Genomic DNA, 21,822 nt, shown 5'->3' with positions numbered 1-21,822 from the left:
CTTTACCTTTAACAAAAGGTGCATCTAGAAAAAGAGAAAGCCATTTCAAAGATATCCTCTCTTTTATTCCCCACCTTACCTTTCCATTGTTAGCCTCCTTCAAGGAGACTCAAACCCTTTTTTTTGCCCAAAGACTAATTCTCTCTCTCCTCCTATACAAAAGGGGACCTAATAAATTGGATAAAGCAATTACATATAATCACAAGGTTGTTGGTGTTTTTTTCCTTTTAACTAGCCTATTTTCTAAGAGATTTGTTTTCTTCAAAATTCCCTTGCTGTGTGTTCTAATCACATTTCATACATCGACTTAATTCATAATTTACTAAGTTAAAGAAACAGAACCATTGTAAGAAACCCATCTGTTTGTTGTTACTTTTATAGATTTAATCTGTTAAAAGCTGTTTCCTCCCAAACATGTAGCTCTCAATTATCCGTACTTACTCAATGTATTTTCCAACTGCTTCTCGCTAATGACAGATTGTATGCATGATCAGCCAGTACTTGTTTTGAATTTTCTTGTTCCAGATGAAGCTTCAAAATTTTGGTCTTGATGTGACAACTATTCACTAACAGATAACAGAGTAACATTTCAATAATTAGTATTGTATCATTACCAACTGCTATGTTTGCTGCACATTTTTGTTGTCTTTCTTACCAGCAATGGATTATTTTTAGCTTTATTGCTGGACAGTCTGCCAAAGTCTCCTCTGCACTTCAGAAAGAGAAACATTGCTGGTATTAAGATCATCAAATGAAACTGATGTTTATTTTTAATGTTTTGTAGATATGCCCATATATTTGACATGTCTAAAAATGATCCAGCTGTGACAGGCTAACAGCTGATTAGTCTGAAAGCTGCAACTGCTATATCAGTTGATTTCAAAGAAAAATAACAACAGAGATGACCATATTTAAAATGCTACATATGCAACTGTTTACATTTTTTAAAATTAAGTATAGTAGAACTGATTCTAAAATGTAACAATGATTAAACTTAAGCCACTTTATATTTCTATGGAATGGTAAATCAATATGTGATGGTCATAGCTCATAATTAAATAGTTCAGACTTTTTTTGCCTTGAAGATATCCCTAATAATTTCAAAATACTTAGAAGATATGAAGGGTTCTGAAAGCAGCTACAACTTGCTTCTCCTTCTCGTGTCTATTTTGCAAAGTTTCCAAGGATGCAATTTGAGGTAAACTGTCTCCATTTAAAGTCTGTGGCAGAACTCTTTCCTCTTTCACCTCTTCATCTGATTGTCTTGCTGTGAAAGTCTTTGGTCTAGGAATCTTCTTAGCATATTCCAGCGCCTAAAAACATGAAAATTGGGGTAACTGATTAAGAGAAAACCTGACCAATATTTCCAAGAAAATGTAGGTGTTTCTATGTTGAGTCAAATTAATAGTTCTCCTAATTCTTGATCTTGTTTCTGACAGAGTTCAATACTAGATGCTTCAGTGGCAACTGCAAGAAACCTCTGCAATGGGCAAAAACCTCAAGGAGATTTGCTTTCTGACACCACTGGAGGCCACCTTAAATACTGAAGCAGTGTTTTTTATTTAAAAAAGAAAAAGCAACATGAGTCTATTAAGTTTATAAACATGGAGGGGTGTTTCCCAGTCTCATTAAGTTCTGGTCCTCAGTCCTATCTTATAGCAGGGAGTTCTGCAGGTTAATATGACAAGGATAGAAACTGAGTGCTCCTATGACAAATTCTAAGGAACTGATGCACTGAAAGGCCTAAAATGTTAAAACAAGTTTTGAAATGAAGTCTAGGTAATTGTTTTAACCTGGAACCTGATTTAATGTAATCCCTTGCCAAATTCCTTTCTGGTTAATTTCAAAGCTAACACAGTTCTGAACAAGAAAAGATTTCTGAACATGTGAGGATGGTATTAGACATGTGAATCCTTAACAGATAACTGTTTCAGAGTAAAACAAATAATTGCCTCTCACAGAGTTCCCAGAGTTCTGTTATAACCATGCATATTCTACTGTGACTGGAAATTTCTTTACCAGTAACACCCAGTCTGCGCAGGACCCACACATACTATACTGAGAATATGAACAGCAGCGTGAAATAAACCACCATTCCAATTCTTTTCTACTTCAGACACTCCGATTGCGTATATGCTGAACAAATATACCGTGAAGCAAAGGGAAAGGAGGGAAGTAATGGAATACTGACAGGGACAGCGTATCTTGAAGAACTGTGCTTCCCACACTGGCCGAGTGTTTCCTTTTATCGCACACTTTTCCAAGAATGTATTTCTGTAGCAATATGTAGGTAAACTTGCATGTGTGAATGTGAGACGTAGGCAAAGACTAAATTGTGCAAACAAGAAGTATGTAAGTTCTGTTTCACGGGACTTAGGTTCTACTGCATGATAGGCTTAACTCTCTATGGTGGTTTTGGCTGGGATAGAGTTAATTTTCTTCATAGTAGCTAGTATGGGGCTGTTTTGGATTTGTGCTGGAAACAGTGTTGATAACACAGGGATGTTTTAGTTACTGCTGAGCAGTGCTTACACAGAGTCAAGGCCTTTTCTGCTTCTCACCCCACCCCACCAGCGAGTAGGCTGGGGGTGCACAAGAAGGTTCAAGGTCAGGTTGAACGGGCTCTGAGCAACCTGATCTAGCTGAAGATGTCCCTGCTCACTGCAGGGGGGTTGGACTAGATGACCTTTAAAGGCCCCTTCCAACCCAAACTATTCTATGATTCTATATGAAGCTGGGAGGGGACACGGCTGGGACAGCTGACTCCAGCTGACCAAAGGGATATTCCATACCATATGACGTCATGCTCAGAATATAAAAGCTGGGGGAAGAAGAAGAAAGGGGGGAATGTTCGGAGTGATGGCATTTTGTCTTCCCAAGTAACCGTTACGCGTGATGGAGCCGTGCTTTCCTGGAGATGGCTGAACACCTGCCTGCCAATGGGAAGTAGGGAATGAATTCCTTGTTTTGCTTTGCTTGTGTGCACGGCTTTTGCTTTACTTATTAAACTGTCTTTATCTCAACCCACAAATTTTCTCACTTTTACTCTTCCAATTCTCTCCCCATTCCCACCGGGGGGGAGTGAGCGAGCGGCTGCGTGGTGCTTAGTTGCTGGCTGGGGTTAAACCTCGACACTATCAAAATTGAAAAGAAAAACGGGAGTACTCAAGCTGTTGTTCTAGGTCTGACATGTCTCACTGAAGCTGAGCAGGGCCATGCTGAAAGAGGACTGCAAAGCAGATACCTGTAAGAGTGTCAGATAGTACAGAATGATGTATGGAACCTGGAAGGCTGTCTTGCAGAGGGAATGGAAACAGTATTACAGAAATCCTGAAACTGAGGGAGCCATGGTTTAACCTGGGACATTTTTTGGTGCCTGTGTTTCAGTCGCATGTATTTGGAAACACCTGTTATGTCTCAAGTGGAAGTTGTATTATCTCACGTTCTTGGTGAAAGTGTCTGGGAAGCCTTCTGAAGGAATCCAAAGCCCTTTTGACATCCAAAGAATGCAGTTTCATCTCTTTGTTGTTTATGTGAGGTTTGGAAATAAATGCAAGTAACTGAGGAATTCAAGTGATACTAAACTCCAAAACTTTTTTCCTGAAGCATGCAGTTCTCTTTCATCACCTTGAAGAAATACCTGGTAGCGTGCTTTCAGCACCAGGCAGGTGAGCTCCTGCAGAACTGACTGGATAAAGTATATGCTATTTCCAGAGCTTTATTACCTCCTGCAATAGGGAAAAGGTGCTCCCTTTGTTTGTTTATGTATGCCACTGTCATGTTGTCAGTCGCTGTTCATTTGGGCTATTTTTGAAGGCCAGTGAAGGCTAAAGTGATGTTGCATAGGCTTGAAAAATAAGACCAATTACTGTAGCTATGCAACTGAAGTGAAAAGAGTTTGAGAGTGAGACTGACAGGCAGGTGGATAATAGACTAGCAAGAGGATATCTGTGGTCCATTAGAAGAGTGCACTCTGCAGTAGTGTGGCCTCTACCGCTGATGTGAAGCAGAGCATGTGCTGCAGTGGGTAATGTTCCTAGGGGGGTCCCACTCTCCTTTATTCCCACCCTTTCCCCAGGAAAACATCACTGGCTGTTTAAGCCAAGTTGAGTGCTGGTAGCTTGGATGGAGTACTGCTCCGTTTCCACTTGGTACACTCTCATGAAGAGCAAGGCAGGTGCATGGACTGAGGACTGCTGTTAGAAAAGAAATCAGCAACTCTTGGCATACATCTACAGCCATAACAGAATAGATGCATGGATGAGCACTTGCCAGGATCCCATGACAGTAGAAGTCCTTAGAGTTGTTAAAAGGAAAATCAAAATGGAGAAACAATTTTAGCCTACCGTGAGTTAAATTTTTGCTTTTCGTTTTCTTTGTGCAAAGTCCGGAATCTCTTCCTGCATGCATTTTAAAGGGACTCTGTTCTTACCTTCTGTCTTGACACTGAAGATACGTCCTGGGGTTTTGTAGGTAACCTCTGAACCGAAGCAATGCTTTTCATATTGCGTTCCTTTATTTGCTTTGCATATTCCTTTTGTTGCTTTACCTTCTCTTTCTGACAGAAGGAAAAAAGTGTATGGTTAATTAAATGTCTCAGTAGATCCATCAATGAAACACTTTTTCCACCGGAGTCTTCCATTTACACCTCTGTTGCTGTTTAACCTGGCTATGCTATTGATCATTCCTCAGCAGAACACAACAGGAAATCCTGATAAATGGCACAGCTTTTTTAGTCACTCTTCATTTTTAAGAGCTTTTTCTTGGACCGTATCGAGGATAGAGCTCAACAGAAATGTGACAGATGCATCTTTATTCTGAATATTTCAAAATATCTGTTCGGTTCTAAAATGGCTGTGCTAATTTCTGTCAGCTTTTGCAATGACTTTTAAAACCTCTGTACTTACTTTTAAGGCCCTGAATGACATGTTTCATTTACTTAACTGATATTCTGTGTCTTTAGGTTTCCAGCAATTCATTATGCTCAAAATCAGCACTTTACCTTACCCCTGTTATCAGCCAGTGTCAATTATTTCCTTTCAAAGCAATGATACCCCAGTGACATGCCAGGTTATGTGTTATGATGGTATTAAAAACGTACAGAGTCCTGGGCTATGCACCACCCTGTCCGTTCCAATTTCAGATCTCTAATCTGTTTCATTTATAGCAAGGAGGAAGAAAATACAGGGGCTTCTCAATGACTTCAAAAGGATGATCATTTTATCATTTTTCCTTCCTGCTGTCCTACAATGTTTCTATAAAGAATGCCATATAAAGCACCTGTTGTCAGATTAATAGGGCTCAAAGCATGCAGGATGGAGTTTGCAGCACCCTAGATATACAGCTGCTACCAGACCCTCATTATCAGCAGAGAACAAGTCAAATGATACCAATTGTTCAGATACTTGTTCTGAACAATCTGTCTCCATTTCAACAGGGTAACGTGCATCCAGCTATTTTCTTCTTGTGTTTACACAACTACTACTTTTACTTCCACTTTGAAGGTTAGGCAAACTTTCTACACTGGGAATGACAATGCAACTCAGTCACGAGTGTGTAATTTACTGATGTGCAATTAGCCCTGTTGAATTCTGTGAACTACTCCCTGTTTCTGGAACTTCAAAATCAGAGGGTTAAAATTATCCACAATAGTTATCTTTCCTTCTATTTGAATCTCCCCTTAGGATCTCAAGCTAGACCTAGAGTCAAGGACATAAAGTACCAGACAAACATAAGTTGCTTCTCAGCAGTGATTTTGTTGCCGTTCTCGCCTGCCTAAGTTCACTTTGCACAACTGAAAAGTAGATCATGTAATAGGGACCACTTACTTTCTCTTTGATTGCTTCATAGTCAGGTCCAAGGCCTCCAAGCTTCACATTCAGATTTATGTAGGCTTTTGAGCTACATGGCTGAAAAACAAACAGCAGTGACAGATTTTCCTTTATATGATTTCACAGAGAGCATAATTAAAGCAAGTCTTGTAGCGGACAGCCAAGATAAGAGCGGGACTCAACTTGCGGTCTCAGTCTTACCTCTGGCATGTCTCATTTTAAGGATTGTAAGCGACCAAAAAGATTGAGTTAATTGCACAAATCAAATTACACTGTATTTCCTTTGAATCTAGGTGGGTAATTGCCAATCATCCAAATCACAAAGCAATACTTTCTCAGTCAAAAATGATCTTTTGTGAGCTTTATTTTTAAACAGCTTAAAGTGACCCATTTGACTGTTACTAGAATGAAACTCCAAAGAAACTGTTATAAGAGAAGCAGATAAAAGTACCTGATTTTGGTGGTAAAAAAATTAGGCAAATGTGACTAGTAATAGTAACCTTTCTTTGTTCTCAAAACTGCAATGGAAAATTGTTCACAGACAGTTGAAAAATACATGCCTTGCAGCACAGCAAAAGCTTTACAAGTGCATAGGGAAGACAGAAGATGAGTGATGGGTGATGCCATTTCAATACTTCATGACATTACTACAAAGACCCCAATACTTCCAGAATCTTTTTAATCTCTTTCAAGAACACTAGATTAATTTTTAGAAGTGGACTACCTTTTAAAAACTTGTCAGTGGAAACTCATTATGATCAGCTCTGTAGTAATTTCAGTCACAGAGTAATGCAGAAACACCAAGAAATTTCTATATGCAAATAAAATGTGCATTTCTTCAAAGGACATGTTCAAATTAAACTCAACCGCAGAGAAACTAATTCTATGCACTGAATTTTCTATTTGATGTTTCTTTGTGTTCTATCTTTGCATCCCTATTCTTTTGTGATATACTTACACCTAACTTTTAATTTAAGGTACTGTGAAGAGTTAATCATTTAGCTGCCTACAACAAAATCAGGGTTTTCTCACTTGATGTGATGAGTATGACTGCATTTGTTTATTAGGAAAAGCTGGATTTTTCTGTGAGACGTAAACAGTCTTATTCTCTGTGGCATTCTTCACATATGAAGCATGAGAAAGCCACTGAAAATACAGGACAGAAATAATGGTTTGAACTCAGGGGAACAGAAAGGGAAGGAAATCTGCCCTTCAGTTACTATCATAATCCAGCTAATTCTTCTTAGAGGCATTCAAGCAGCAATATACAAACTGCCTCCTAGATGAAACAGATGAGTAATTATTCCAGCTTAGTTTGTCTGCCCTGAGACTTGGAGCTAACTTCTTAAACATTTAATTTGTCATGGACACACAGGGATATCTCTATGCTGTTCCACTGCATCTGTGTTAACTGGTTACAGTATGAAACTGGACACACAGAAAAGACAAAAAGAACCCAGTTTTTATAAGGACCAAAATGGGATCATCAGGAGACCTGTAATAACGTTTATGCCGTTAGCTTTACAAATCCTCTAAGTTTGTTGTTCTTCAGTTTGATTCCCTTGGAAACCAAGAGATTTGAATTGGATAGAAAATGAGCATGACCAGGATAATGGTTTGCTCAGATCTGAGTCCTGGCTACCTGCTGCTTTATACAAACAGCTTTATTCTAAATCATTTTATCACTGGATAACTTAAAGGACAAACACTACTCTGTGTGTTCTTAGAACTAATCAAGACTGAAAGTGACACAAGGAGAGGTAGTAGTGGTGAACAGCCTTGCTCTTTAGACTAAAACAATTTTAGTGTCTGTTTCCACCTTTGTTCCTTGGGTTTTAATGCCCTGGGCAAGTCAGTGTGTGTCAGTGTGCTCTCTGTAACAATGAAATATTTCTCAGTCCCCATTCCTTTTTTTTTTTTTGGTGAAGATCTTTGGATTATTAAGGAAAAAAACATTAATCAGAGGGGGAAATAGAAATGTAAAACCATGCAATCCACATCTATTTGCTTACCTTCTTGCTGACTTTAGGCTGTTTTTGCTTTTCCATTTGCATGAGATATCCTTCTGAGTTGCTTCGGCTTATTTTCACTTGATTTCCTTCACCGCTCTCTGGATCTACCTCTGAACCACTTTCTACCTGTGGGATTATAGGTGGAAGTAGGCTGAAAAAGTGCCTGTCAGCTAAGTGAGCTTCTGTCAACTGAGTGATTTCTTGGTGATGTCGCTCCATCGTTTGTGTAAATTGGGAGGTTGTACAAGGGGCTGTTGATGAACTGTGAACAGCAGATTGAGAAGGCCTCAAAAAAGAAAGAGGGGGGAAAATAAGAATCTTCATTTGTATATAGCAGATAGCTCAACAAGCAATCTGTACACGGAATGATCCTTGCTCACAGAATATACTGGGAACATGAAGATGGAAAGACGGGTATTTCACAATGACTGACTTTGCACCCAAGTGTACGGAAACTGTTTAAAATAAATGGAAAAATTATAGATGGGGAAACTTTCAGCCTGATGCAAAGCTAGCTTAAGCCAATGAAAACTGCCTTTAAATGGCTTTGGATTGGGCCTGCTGAGTACTGAAAGCATTAATTGTCTATGTGAAATAAAACCTTCAGTTTTATCAAGGCAGGTGAAATTCTACAAAACTAAGGATTTTCATGCTCTTCCCCATGTGTAGCGAGCCAGAATTGGCACTGGAATGACTCTGGATATTCACCCTGCAAGGCAAGTTTTGATATAACTCTATGCAGCTAGCAGTAGACTTAGTTTATGCACAGTGCTCTTTCCTATGTATTTCTTAAACTTGACCTTCTAGCCTTTCAGAAGGAAACTTTTAATTGTGGAAAATTCTATATGCAAGAAAACCTGGAGTACAAAACTGTCCTTTTCCAATAACATATTTAGAAATCAATAGATATAATGAATCTTAAGTTAGCAGTAATCTATAGTGGCAGGTTTGTAGCAAAATAAATTTGTGCTTTGGAGCTTAAAACATTTTCTTGTCCATTTCTATTTTTTCTGGGCATCATAGTGTTATGATAATACTGTTTCATCACTTAATATCCTTACCATAAACTACTGATAGCATAGTTCTGATACCTTTTATCCGCACAAATGTGTCTTTTGCAATCCTGAAGTAACACTTGATCCTTCACCAATTCTTGAAAATTGGCATTAAAAGTAGATGAAATATTCCTCTGATTTGGCTGTGCTTGACCATTGGTACTGTTATCTCTTGCAAAAAGCTGCACAGTGGCATGGTTGTATAAATGTTGCTGGTCATGTGGAAGTCCATTTGGAGACTCGTGCTGGTATTTCTTGTTCTCCTTGCTGGTATATGCTGGAGATATAACCTCTGCTGCGTTAAATTTATGTAATGTTGAATGAAAAGCATAGGTAGATGTGGTAAAATCCTGATTAACAAAATGTCTTGAATTTGGGAAATTATTTAAGCAAGTATCTGAATTTTCTGCTGTATTAGTGTCAGGGCCAACAGAAGGACTTGGATACAGCCATTTCTGCAGTGCGCTGCTGTTGTCTTGCTCCACTGCCTGCATGGGAGCAGTCTGAAATTCTGATATTCGGTGGTGCCTGTGGTGCCAAGACTTTGGTTCTGCTGGTCTTCCTGGTGGTTGTTGGCTATCACTCCTTGGGAAAGCTCTCCCTTTGAGATTCTGGTTGGATTTTATTTTATTTCTCTGGGAGGACTTATTTTGGTGATCCTAAAACAAGTTATTAAAAGTGGGGTGAATTTCAGTAGTTGCTATTTTATATGTTCATTAAAATCAACAAGATACAAGTGTATGGGTAAGTTTGCCTGTCACAATGCCTTTCATGTAGCTATTTCTTAGAATTCTACAAACTAACTGATTAACTGATGTTTTGACTAGATTACATCCTGTTCTAGAATTCTAAATCAGGACAACATTCCTATTTTATCCAGTCCTTAAATAGCTGTGCAGGTTACAATGAAGCTGAGTTCTGAACATGTACTGAACTTTGAACATGTGTTGATGTGGTGCCTTGAACAGGCCTGAACAGGCTGGAGTGTATAATCATCTGTCCCTTTAAAAATCAGAGGTGTGTGGAGCCAGCTATCCCTGTGTAATGTACACTCACAACTAGAAAAAGGTTATAACAATGTTTTATATAGCTGAATGAGTATCGCGATGGAAATCAGTTTTAAAAGTAAGCTCTTAGCAGAGAGTGAAGTGTAAAAGGAAAAGCATCTGTGTCCTGAAGACTAGGTATGGAGAACAGTCTGTCTTTGTGGCATTTGTAAAGCTTTGGGTTTGGGGTTTTTGAATTAACAAAACATGTCCTTATAGAAGGGCCCTTAAAGAGACCTAGGTATGGTATTAATCCTTCACGACTATGATAACAGTTCTTTAACGTACTGATAATCAGTTAGGCCAGTTTGCACAGGTTTGATTAGACCCACCAAAATCACTCCGTGCTGCTTGTATCTAACCCTGACTCAGTAAATTACGCTTGTGGCTAGACCAGGTGACGGCCTGGCTAGACTTAATCCAAAATTAAAATATGTAGAAACCCCTAGTCAAGAACAGAAGCACAGATGCTATTCAGGTGCTGCACAGACAATGCGTAATACTGCATCAAAACTTTGCTTAGTGGCCTGAGACAAATTCTGAAGCAGAACACTATAAAAACGGTTCCTTACAGATGCAGAGCACATCTAAGAAATTATGCTGTGGTAAATATGGAATAAGGGAGTTTTATCTGAATGAGGTGCAAAAATAGGTGCCCTTAAATGCACAGGACTACTTGTTTCTAATCCTGTAGACAAGTGGTAGCTCACTGTCAAGCATCTGGGGAAAATGTTTCAAAAATCAAATCAGTTCTTGGTTTTTATCCTCTAATGAAAGTAAACTGTACTAAATTTCAGGAAAAGATGGCTATATACACACTATTAGACTGGTCCACAGTAGAAACAGACTGATGTCAATGATTTAAATTATTTCATTTCTAAACCAAGCACTCCTCCCTGCCCTGTATCCTGCAAAACATTACCCAAATGATAAGAAACAATTCAAGAATCTAAGCACACCAGGACTACTGTCTTGAGCTAAACTGACATACTCTAAAATCTGGAGTTTATTTAAGATTTATCACTTTCCAATTACAGCATCAGGTGTTGCCCATTTTGAGGAAAGACATGGCTTTCCTTCTAAGGAATATACAGATCCATTCTCAGTCCATTTAATCTTTGTCAGTGCTAAAATCCTCCATTTCATCCTCCTGTCTCTCCAGGGTTCTTTTGTTAGCAACACTTGCAGTCACTACATAGCATATGCACTCACAATAACTACTTAATGGTAGGTATTAAATCCACATATAGAGCAGAATGTTTTGGCGAAAGCTTTAGCACTGGGGGATCCTGACTCCTGGTGCCAAGATGATGATTTGTTAGCTCGACCTCTGCTGTAACGATTAATATTCTGGCATACCGTGCCACTGGTGGAAAGCGTGAACTGCTGCCAAACTGGGACCAGTCCAATGTTTTCCCATTTAAACAGAATGAGCAGCCCTGTAAAATACCTCCTTCATGCTGAAATTCCATATATAAAGCACATCTCTCACAATGAACAGCACCATAAAATCTTGTTTGTCCTTTACAGAAGTGCACCTTCCAGTCTTAAGTGAACAGCGGGGAATTTAAAGTGTCTGCCTGAATTGCTTCAAATAGTTGTAATACAAAGAGAGTAACTAGGTTTGCCAGTAATAATTCCAGTTGGCTTGAAGTTCTGGTTCTGAAGTTCTTGGTTTTTCATCAGTGATGATAACCTGGTCTCTTTTATTGCTCCGAAGACTATCCCATTGCATTGGTTCGAAAGGTCAGCATAAAAAAGATCTATAGACTTATGTGTACAGAGGAGGTCAGTGTAACTTTTTCTACTTGTAACATTTTCTGTTTTATGGTAAACCCTTGATGTTCACAGGGATTTTAGGAAACAAGTAATGCAACAGTAGTTAAGTTCTAGCTCAGAATCCTCATGAACCATCAAACATGACCATGTACTAGTTTGCGCTTTTACATTATTATCAATCAAATAATGTCCTTAATAGATAAGATTCTTTGAGCTCAGCATTTCTTGGGATTTGGGATCTATTTTGATTTAAAATCATTTAGTATATAAAGCAGCATATGCATTAAATTTTGGTGATTATCTACTAGTGTATATCTAAGGATTTATTGTCAGTAATTGGTACTTTAAAAGTAAGGAGATTACAGCTTTAAATATTCAAACTTCAATGCTTTTATATATATTTCAATTATCATGTTCTATCAAAAAGGAACCTTGAGCTGCTGTGCTTTCAGGTACCATTTGTCTTCAGGCTCCATTTTCACAGTCTGGAATGGTAGGACACTCTGAACTGGTTCCTCATCGACAGTTTTAGGATCTGTAACCTAAAAACCAAAAATATTTATGGCCACAGCCCAACTAGATGAAAGGATTTAAAAGTCTTGGGGAAAGAATGAGAAATAATTTGCCTCCTATTAAAGCTACAATGCTAAAGTTAGGCGTTATATAATAGATAACAAGAAACTGAATGGCTAAAAAGAGAAAATGAAAAAGGAAGGAAAAAAAACAATTAACAGTGGTGTGGTAGTAGGGAGTATTCCTTCTACTTTTAAGAAGAGAGGAAAAGAAAATTGCAGAAAGTATGCAGCACAGAAACCTACTTATAACTCTCAAATGTCTCTATAAGAGCCAGTGGATGTACCTAATAACAGAAAAGCAACTAGACAATCATCATCGTCCAAGCAATCAGCCAGTGTACCAAGATATTGATGGATGACACACACCATAGCAAAGTCTTGAACAACAGAGTCATGCAGAGAAAGATGACAAAACATGGTAATGTTGGTAGAAAAGTGCAAGGAGCAGCTGCAGAAATAAAACATCTAATACACATAGGCTGGCAACAATATCAAACAGCTTGTGCAAAATAGCAAGCCCACAAACAAGAACATCATCTTCATGTGGCCACAGTCGTGGTAGCACGATGGCTGGAAATCAAATTTGAGCAATTTTTTGAGGGTGGCTGCTGGCACTACAGATTTCAAAGCCAAGAGATATCCTCATAAATATGGCAATAATGAAATTTTTTCTTGAAAGCATCAAACTTTTTTTTCCAATCTATACAACTTCACAAAAAACAATGCTTTTTTATTTTTCATTTATACTTGTGTTGTCCCAAACTATCCTGCTAAGTACTATAGCAGGTGTGACCTCAATTAAGTGTGCTGTTAGGCAGTCTCACTGTAAAGAGACTACAGCTAACTAAGTGCTGGACTCATGCGTGTGGTAGAAGTACCTATGCACCACTGCAGAGTGACACTGGCTGACACAGGAGAACTTGCACTGAGGAGATATTTGTGACCAAGAGAATTATTAACTGAAAATCAAAATTTCATTAACTGAAATCAGCGTGAAGGAAATGTTAAATCCTTCTGGGGAGCTGAGCTTCTCATCTTTTGGGGGTGAGAGATTAGGACAACTAGGAAAAGGTAGGTAGGGTCTATTGCTGAGTTTTCAGGTGATCTCATTGCTCCAAATGGCGACGCAGATTCTATTAGTTGTGACTAGAAAAGTTCACAAATTAAAAGTTACCACACAGGTTTCCTGAACTGTGAATAGATACAGCTTTGCAGTCAGGAAGATGTTTTTGGTGGAACCAACTGACTCCCTGTATTGATAGTTTACTGGGCAGGTAAAGCATACTTCTACATTATCTCTTTGAAAGAGGAACAGGACACAACCTCTGCCAGCATTTTTTGTGAACTATTCTATTAATACCAATCAAATTGAGAAAATGATCAAATGAAATTGCATTTTGAGCATCATAAGCTGTGTAATGCCTATTCTGTTAAATTGAGGCCCATAATTGCTTCTCTACTGAAAAGATACAACAAAGACAGCAATCATGGCATGTCATTATCCCAGACTAGAAAACCGGCCTTTGCAGTGAGGACTTCAAAGGCTTGTGGTTCTCGAATTGCATTTGGCTGCTATTGTTGAAGCGCAGGCAATCTTGATTAGGTGTTTACACTGAGGTAAGGCGCAGTGCACAGAGAGTCTGAGTGCCTTGGTCTAGAGCCATTAAAAAATTGTACATTATGTTCCTTGCTTTGAAGTAAGGGGCTTGTAGGTAGGAAAGCAACTCATATTGAGTACAGCTGAGCTAGATTGGGCCACTACTTCTCTCTCTCTCTCTCTCTCTCTCTCTCTCTCTCTCTCTCTCTCTCTCTCTCTCTCATATCATCAGGTTCTTAAAGAATCAGGCAACACTGCAAAGAACTTGATGCTTTATAAAATGCTATATAAATTAGTAAATATACAGATCAACACACATTTATGGTATGTTTTGGTACGTACAGCCTGCTGTCTGTATGCACAGAGATAACAGCTGTAAATCTTGCAAGAATGAGGCTGCAAATATTTTACCTATTGTTATGGCAGTTGAAAAAAGCTGTACGCAAAGTACTTACTTCAATATAAACACTATTTCACTACCACAGTACCTGACAGCCAACAGTGATTGTATCAATAAAAACAGCTTCAACATCCTGCAAAGCTCAAAATAATCCAGTTTAGGAAAAAACAGTATTCAGAACATGTTTGATCGCCGCAGCAGAAGACATGTGGCTTGTTTGCTTCTTCACATACTTGGTGTTTTTGCACTTTTGATACAGTTTTCCAGGTGAGGTGACCAAAATTGGCTCATGGGCCAGCTCTGGTCAACAAGATGCTTCCGTCAGGCCTTCTTTCACCCTCTCCAACTAGATGGAGCAATGGATGTCTCGATTAAGAACAAGAGAGGCAAGTACTTCTTCCTATGCCTATCCGCTGCAAATACAAAGCTAGCTGACAGTAGGTGGTGATGCTGCTGCGGCTGTATCAACTTGTTCAGGCAAAAACCACACCTTTCTACTCACATGCTGCCTGGCTCCTGCTGTGTCACAGCTCTGCTGACCCCATGGCTACTTCAGCAAGGTAATCTTAGAACATAGCCCTGGTTTTAACAGATTTTTTTTTTCTATTACATATCTTTGAATAGTGTCTACACAACGAAGTCCTGATCCCTGGCTCCAATACTTACATATGAAACATTTTCAGAATTCCCCAAATAGTAAACATAATCATATCAACACAGCTTTAATTAGCATCAATCTACACTAATTATTTTTACCATCAAGCAAATTATAACTGAAAAAAACTAAGTGCTCTTAATAGCTCTGCGAGAAAAAAGCTTGTCCACCGTCACACTCATTGCAATGTAGTCAGCGGATGCCCTCTAGTGTCGTGTCAACTGTTCATTAGCCTTAGAAAACGTGTCACTTGAAGCAGAAAGTCTCTGTAGTTTTGCAAGTTAAGAATTTTCTGTGCTACAACTCGTGGAGTGATTCAGTGACTCCTACCTTCCCATTATGCATAATCAGTAGCAAGTAAAAGCAACGAACTCATGTGTAATCGTTCATTAGGAACTGTAATTACATTTCCACTTAATCCTTAATACAAGTTGTCTGACATTTTGCAGTCAATCATAAGAAAGCTAGGCACCTCAAATCCAAGTACTGTACATGACTAGTATCTGCTGACTGATTTCAAATAGAGGGTTTGCCTGGCTGAGAAAGCAAGTAGGGAGAAAGGGTTGTCTAACCACCCAAATCTGACACATATTTCTTGGATAATCCTACATGTGTGGCCCTAAATGACAGTGATAAGCAAGAGCATGCATGGCCTTTGAAAGCACTGTGACCACAGTATGTTTTCTGGTTCTGAAACTCAATTGTAACTTCACATATTTTTTTTGTTATGATCAATGCAGGTGGAAAAACACTAACACAGCTTTTTAAGACAAATGGCGACATCAAGGTTTCCTACTGCAGCTAAAAAATTGTGAGTGTTCTGCTATTAGAAGCAATTTGCATTTGCTGCATTGAGCAAAACAGAGAATATGCTATTAGCAGAGATAATCATTACCAAATTCATGTTGGCCAAGCAGAGAAAAATCAGACGCAGCAAAAAAAGAACCACTAATAAGGTGCAATGTAGATCCCATAGGAAGGAAGACAGCATTTCTTTAGCATCAAGATTAAAAACTAGTGAGAGATCACCTCTGTGACCATGCAGACATGCTTCATGGCCAAGAATATACACAGCTTAACTAGGTTTGTAATAAGGCAATCACTGGGATTGTGAGTAACTGAGGACTGGTCAATTATTCCATAAAGGGTGAACAAGATTCTCATTGGAAATCATAAATTATCAGTTGCAGGATAGATTGTAAATCTACTTACCTCCTCTGCAAACCTGATCATGCAGCTATTCCATTTTAACACTAGACAGTCCTCAGTTTATACCAATTAGAAAACGTGTAAAAGTTACCCACCTGCTCTTGAAGAACTTCTTGCTTTTTATTGTGTAATTGAAGATAGGAATTTGTCTTTTCTGAACGTAATCCTAAAGTCCGTTTATTTTTTTCCACAAAGTCTTTCTTTGCTCTTTGTGGTCGATCTTGAATCTGAAGAGAAAAAGCACTGCCATATGTACTGGGACTATCTTTGAAACGACAGCCATCAGCAGATTCCTTCCTTTTGGTATGTAGCCTAAAAGGTTCATTGCTGACCACAGCATTTGGCTCATGAAAGCTTAGAAATTCTGTACCAAACTCTGAGAATGAAATTTGTGACTTTGTCTCCTGTTGATTCTTTTCTTCTGGGGAGCCATTGGAATGGAGGTAAAATGAATCTTGTGAAACGTCCACGCTGCTTCCTCCAGCAACTTGACATGCCTTTTCTGCCTCAGAAAATTCTGCTACCTCTTTTGTGTTCTTCCAATCAGGATTGTATCTTAGGCTGAAATATTTGTCCACAGACTGTTGTTTCCTATTTAAAAAAGAAACACAACATTATTTATGTATAAATTGTATAAATTCTATATTATTTCAATGTGCAATTTGAGCCAACAGATGTCCTGCAAATATGGTCAACTGAATTATTTCAGTGCATACAGTATGGCCATTTGTGGATTGGGATCAGAACAGTTTTATCAAACAGTTTTTTAGTAGAAAATTTAGGCAGGACCTCCTCTTAATTTTTAATTTTCATTATCAGTGAATGATAGATTGGCCTAGCATTCAGATCACAGTAGAAATACAGTCTTTATCCTAAATTTAGCATAGAAATCATAAGCACTAGTAGAATCAACTAAAAGATGAAATTATTGTAAGATACTGCTGCTGTTGTTTCCTCTAAAATGATGTAGCCTACAAAAGACAGTATGTGTTGCTCATTCTTCAAAGATTCTGCTGTGTGAAAGAAAAGTGATATTCCTAGTAAAATCCCTCTCTCAAATGTCAGTAGAACTGCCTGTCTGAGCAAGAATAGCCTACAGCTCTGTATTTTTATTCTCTCTTCTCATTCCTATGAAACATCATGATGTTTCAATAAAAAACTCTCTATAAAAGACTTAAAGTAACTTCTCATTAAAAACAGGCTGTAATTGAGATAAGAGTAGAAAAATATAAATCAGAAAGGTTTGTGGGTTTGGCTTTTTTTTTTTTAACAGGTGTCCAAATTGTTGCTCTGAACTACATTTGTCATAAAGCAAACAAAGATGGTCTGCCTTAAACCATTGATGGTCTGCCTTAACCACAATTGATTCTGTTTATGATTTATGGTCTCATCCAACAGGACGAAAACCAACTGCAGGAGCCAAATACATAAAAATTGGCTTCCAGGAGATGTGCGGGCAGTGGCAGGAATAAGGAGCACGGGGGAAAAAAGCTTTTAACGCTGTTTTTTCTTAACAGTGCAGTATAGTCCTGGTTTCTTGGACACTGACAAATGCTGAGCCTTTCAGAGTGACATTTATAGGCACTGAAACCTGGTTGACTCTTCAGCCCCTATTAAAAGAAATATACTGATCTGCTGGATTCTCCAAACTGTGGCATGGTTAATTATATTAACATTTCCATAAATCTTTTGTTCATCCTTTCTAAATTAGCTACATGCCTATGCCTATATTTCAAGTGGCTCCTAATAATAAAATAATCTGTTTCTCTAGCAATGCTTTTCATTTCAGGTAAGCATCGGTGCCGTGGTGTCCTGTATACTAGAGATTAGAAGATTTACATTGGTGAAAACATTATTCCTAGTTGTCATACGCCACAGGTAAACAGAAATAGGTGACTATATTTTGAAATGAGTACAGAAATACATGATATAATTGAACTGATTCAAATAACAGAGTATAATGCTAAAGAGTTCTATTGTGCTGAAATGTGTGCACAGCAGCTCAATTGTATTATGCAGGCCAGGTCACCGCATGGGAACAAAATGAGTGTGAAGAGCTCCTTCATCTCTAATCATCTGCAGACAAAAAGTGCACCTTTTATTTCTCCCCCCAACTTGATATAAAGGTTAGATGGACTCTGTACTCATCAAGAAGAGTGTTGTATGTAGACAACAGATGCAGCATTTCCTCTTCAAATTCCGAGGTTAGTAATGGATGTAGAGAGGGGGTTTCATATGTATATGCTGTGATATTTGCTCCGGTTAATGGACTATATTTGAGTACTTACTAGGCTAAGTTCAAACAAAATAAAATCAAATTTCCATTTAATGAAGAGCATCACATTCAGCATAGTATTCAGTCAAAAAAATTACTAAAAATTAGAGCATGTTTCTAGTACAATTAACATTATTTGCACTCACAATAAAATATTCAATAACTGACCATTTTGCCTGTTGAGGAGGTGAATAAAAGCATGCTATTAATCATTTAGCCTTCATTTGTTTGCCATTTTATTTTAAGTAGACAATTAAATTGAAACTGCACATTATTATTACTTCAGGTTTAATTTAATCCCTTTAAACTTGAGAATTATTCCCAATTTATACAGTGTTAAACCCTTTATGCATATGACAGCAAATTAAATTTTATTTTATGTACCAAGTAAACACTTTCTAAAGAATGTTTAAAGGTGACAGTAACCCTGAAAATTTTAATTTTAGATTTATACAGCTATAAGGACAAAACTGCATTTATTCAACCCACCAATTTTTGCCTGTAAGTTTTCTTACAGGAAGTGGCCTGGTTTGCTCAGCACAGGTCTTTCTGTAAGGAACGAAAAGAGGATGTGTTGGTACTGGTCCTTGTTTTCTCTCTGGTCCTTTTCCACAGCCCAGCTCCAGAAACCCTCTAGCCCATGATCTCAGAGCTGCTGCACCACCTGAAGGTCTGACAGTTACATGGCAGCAGTTGCCTATTTGAGATGGTAGCCAGCACGTACTGCTAAATATTATAGTGCCTGGTCCATAGCCCATTACAGTCATTGGACTCCTTCCACTGACTGCAGTTCTGGATCAAGTAGACAGATAAGAGGGGATCTACATATAATAGGCCTTTACCAGAAGAAAATGTAGTTAAACACTCCCCCATTAGCTTACCCAGTAATGTTTTAAGAGTAGGGGTTAGCATATATCTGTTCACCACTGCCTACCTTTGTCTGCCTGTTTTAGAGGCACCTAAATAGGCATGTAGCATTCGCCTCTGTATGCAGTGTCTAGAGCCAGTACGTGGGGAGCCTATACGGGTCTGTGAGGGATGTTTTCTTTTCCATCTTACTCTCCTACACTGGTGTTTTAGCCAATAAACAGTTGAGGCATAATAATTATGAATATGGGTAAGACGAAACAGTACATCTTCGTGTGTAACTAAGTCCGTAGATGCTCTTAATAGCACTTTGGCAATATAAATTGGTCTTGAATATGTAACGTATATTCTGAGGAGCATAAGGTTTTAAAGGGTCAGAACTATTCTACTCATCTACTAAAATCTTATGCCTTACCTTCCATTACCATCATTCTTTTGTATTCCATTTGTATATTGATTTGTGTCATACTCAGCTCCTTCTTGTTCTTTTAAACTCATCTCCTCCAAGCTTTCTTCTTCTAAGCTGTCACTCTCCAACTCATCAGAATACAGTCCTACCAGCTCTTCATTTTCACGAATCCGCTGCTGGAGTTCTAACTGATATCGTCTCTCCTGAACAAGGCTTTCAGAATCAGACTCTTGGGAGTCATGCAGACTTGAGGGAGAGCCCCTTTGGCTTATAGATGGCCTTTTCCAATTCGCAAGGTGGAAATCTGGTTGCACGAGTATGCTTTGGGGAAAATCTTTTTTACTCATTTTGCAAGCGTGTGGAAAAGAAACTGAAATACACTTTGTATCTGAAGAATTCATTCCGTGTTTTGCACTGATGGTATATACCAGCCCTGTATTTGGAAAACATGAGACCAAACATAAACAGGTTTTTCACTCTACGATAATGATTATATTTGTTAAAAGCTGGAATTGTGGGTAGTATCATTGGCTTGGGCTCTGAATTTGATCTTCTATAGTTAAAACGATTCTTTACTCTCATCTGTTACATTGATTTTCCTTTAAGCAGTTAAGATCAAAGTCCCTATACAGCAAATGTGTGACTTATTACTATGAAATCCACCATAAACTGAAATATTAGTGGTAACAAAGCTAATCATGTATAAACAGTTTATGAAAAAGAAAATGAAGCTATGACAAAGCAACAAAATTTTATGTTAACTTCTGAGAGGTAAAAAAATTTTGTATGTTCTCTTTATTCAACTTTTTATCATCTTGACGAGTAAGTTATCAGCAAGAAAGTGTGTGTGACAGAAAAGAACACAGTGAAAAGAACAGGGACACTTCTTAAAACAGAAAATTTCTTTTCATTTGGTTGCATTTAAATGTTCGTAAGGCATTTGCACCACCAGATACTTACAAGATAAAGTGTCTGGGAGGAAGGAAGAAGGCAGTGTTTTGTGAAGAAACGTGCACTAGTCAGTTACAGTCCATACAGTGTGAACAATCATTTTAAAGGGACACAGCGAGTTTCACTTCAGTACACTTCACTTACAACTGTTAAGATACGGAAATGCAAAATGTAATTTCTAATTTTTCAGGGCTAGCACTGCTTGTCACATGCGAGTTTACCCTCCGGGCGGCCTTTTACACCCGGGCAGACACCTGTATCCACTGCTCCCGTCGCCGATCGCTGATGGGAGGTGGCTCACACCCTGCAGCCCAGAGAGGAAAGCCTGGCACCGGCAAGGAAGTTTTCGCTGGAAACCGCCTCTCCGTGAGCAGCCTCCGCAGCGCGTCCAGCGAGGGAGGTGAGGCCTCCCCTGAAACCCCTGTCCCAGCAGCCTCTCCCCCGGCCTGCAGGCAGCCCTTCACCCCCCCGAGAAAAGCCAGCCCAGCCGTGCGTGCCCCCCCGAGGCCTCGTCTCGCCCCCAAATCCCTCCACCCCAAGGCCCCTCACTCCAACCCCTCACCCTCACAGGTCTCCGCTCTGCCCCAAGGCCTCGACCCCAGCCCCGACCCGCCGCCCGGCGCTCGCGGCGCGCCGTCGCCATGGCTGCGCTGGCGGACGCCGCGCCGCACCTACCAAGCGCGAGGGCGGCGGGGGGAGCGCGTCCCCCCCCGCGGGGAGCGTGGTAGCGGCCGGGCTGGGCGAGGGGCTGCGGGGCTTAAAAATGGGATTATTCCCGGCAGTCGCCGTACCGGCTTTTATTTAATTCCGATTCAGAACCAGTTTTCAGCATTTTTCTTACTTCTGGTGAGAAATAATCATCTCTAATGAGAAAAATTAATACAGCTTTCTGTGGTAATGTAAATTTCCTTTATTTTAGGAATTCGGTTTTCTCTTTCTGCAACAGAAGAGGTTCCCGCTGATGGCATCACGGGGCTCTGCAGGTGTAATGTCTCAGCGATTCTCCTAGCTTGCCCGCTGGCAGGCAAGTGACTTTGTCCCTGGATATGGGGAGTCCCACGTGTAACACTGCCCTTCCTCTTCACCTTTGCCAAGCCCTTGTTTGAAGAATTCCATATTCTCAGTAACACCCCTGGCAGCCTACGCGGTGTGGGAGACTGT

General features: G+C 39.2%; 1 protein-coding gene across 1 annotated transcript; it reads right to left on the bottom strand.

The window, feature by feature from the left end:
- Positions 1-740: 740 nt before the first annotated feature.
- JHY (junctional cadherin complex regulator) lies at positions 741-21,328 on the bottom strand. Its single transcript, XM_075172968.1, has 10 exons — positions 21,224-21,328; positions 20,671-20,807; positions 19,717-20,143; positions 16,255-16,750; positions 12,155-12,265; positions 8,935-9,557; positions 7,844-8,129; positions 5,829-5,909; positions 4,433-4,558; positions 741-1,313 (listed from the first exon to the last, which is right to left on the bottom strand). Exons 3-10 carry the CDS (start codon positions 20,109-20,111, stop codon positions 1,110-1,112), a joined length of 2,322 nt encoding a protein of 773 aa, XP_075029069.1. The 5' UTR covers positions 20,112-20,143; positions 20,671-20,807; positions 21,224-21,328; the 3' UTR covers positions 741-1,109.
- Between the last annotated feature and the right edge of the window lie 494 nt (positions 21,329-21,822).

This window comes from Calonectris borealis, chromosome 24 (assembly GCF_964195595.1).
Source record: "Calonectris borealis chromosome 24, bCalBor7.hap1.2, whole genome shotgun sequence".
NCBI classification, from domain to species: Eukaryota; Metazoa; Chordata; class Aves; order Procellariiformes; family Procellariidae; genus Calonectris; species Calonectris borealis.
Note: the sequence above shows the minus strand (reverse complement) of the source record. Positions and strands in the feature narration are given on the sequence as shown.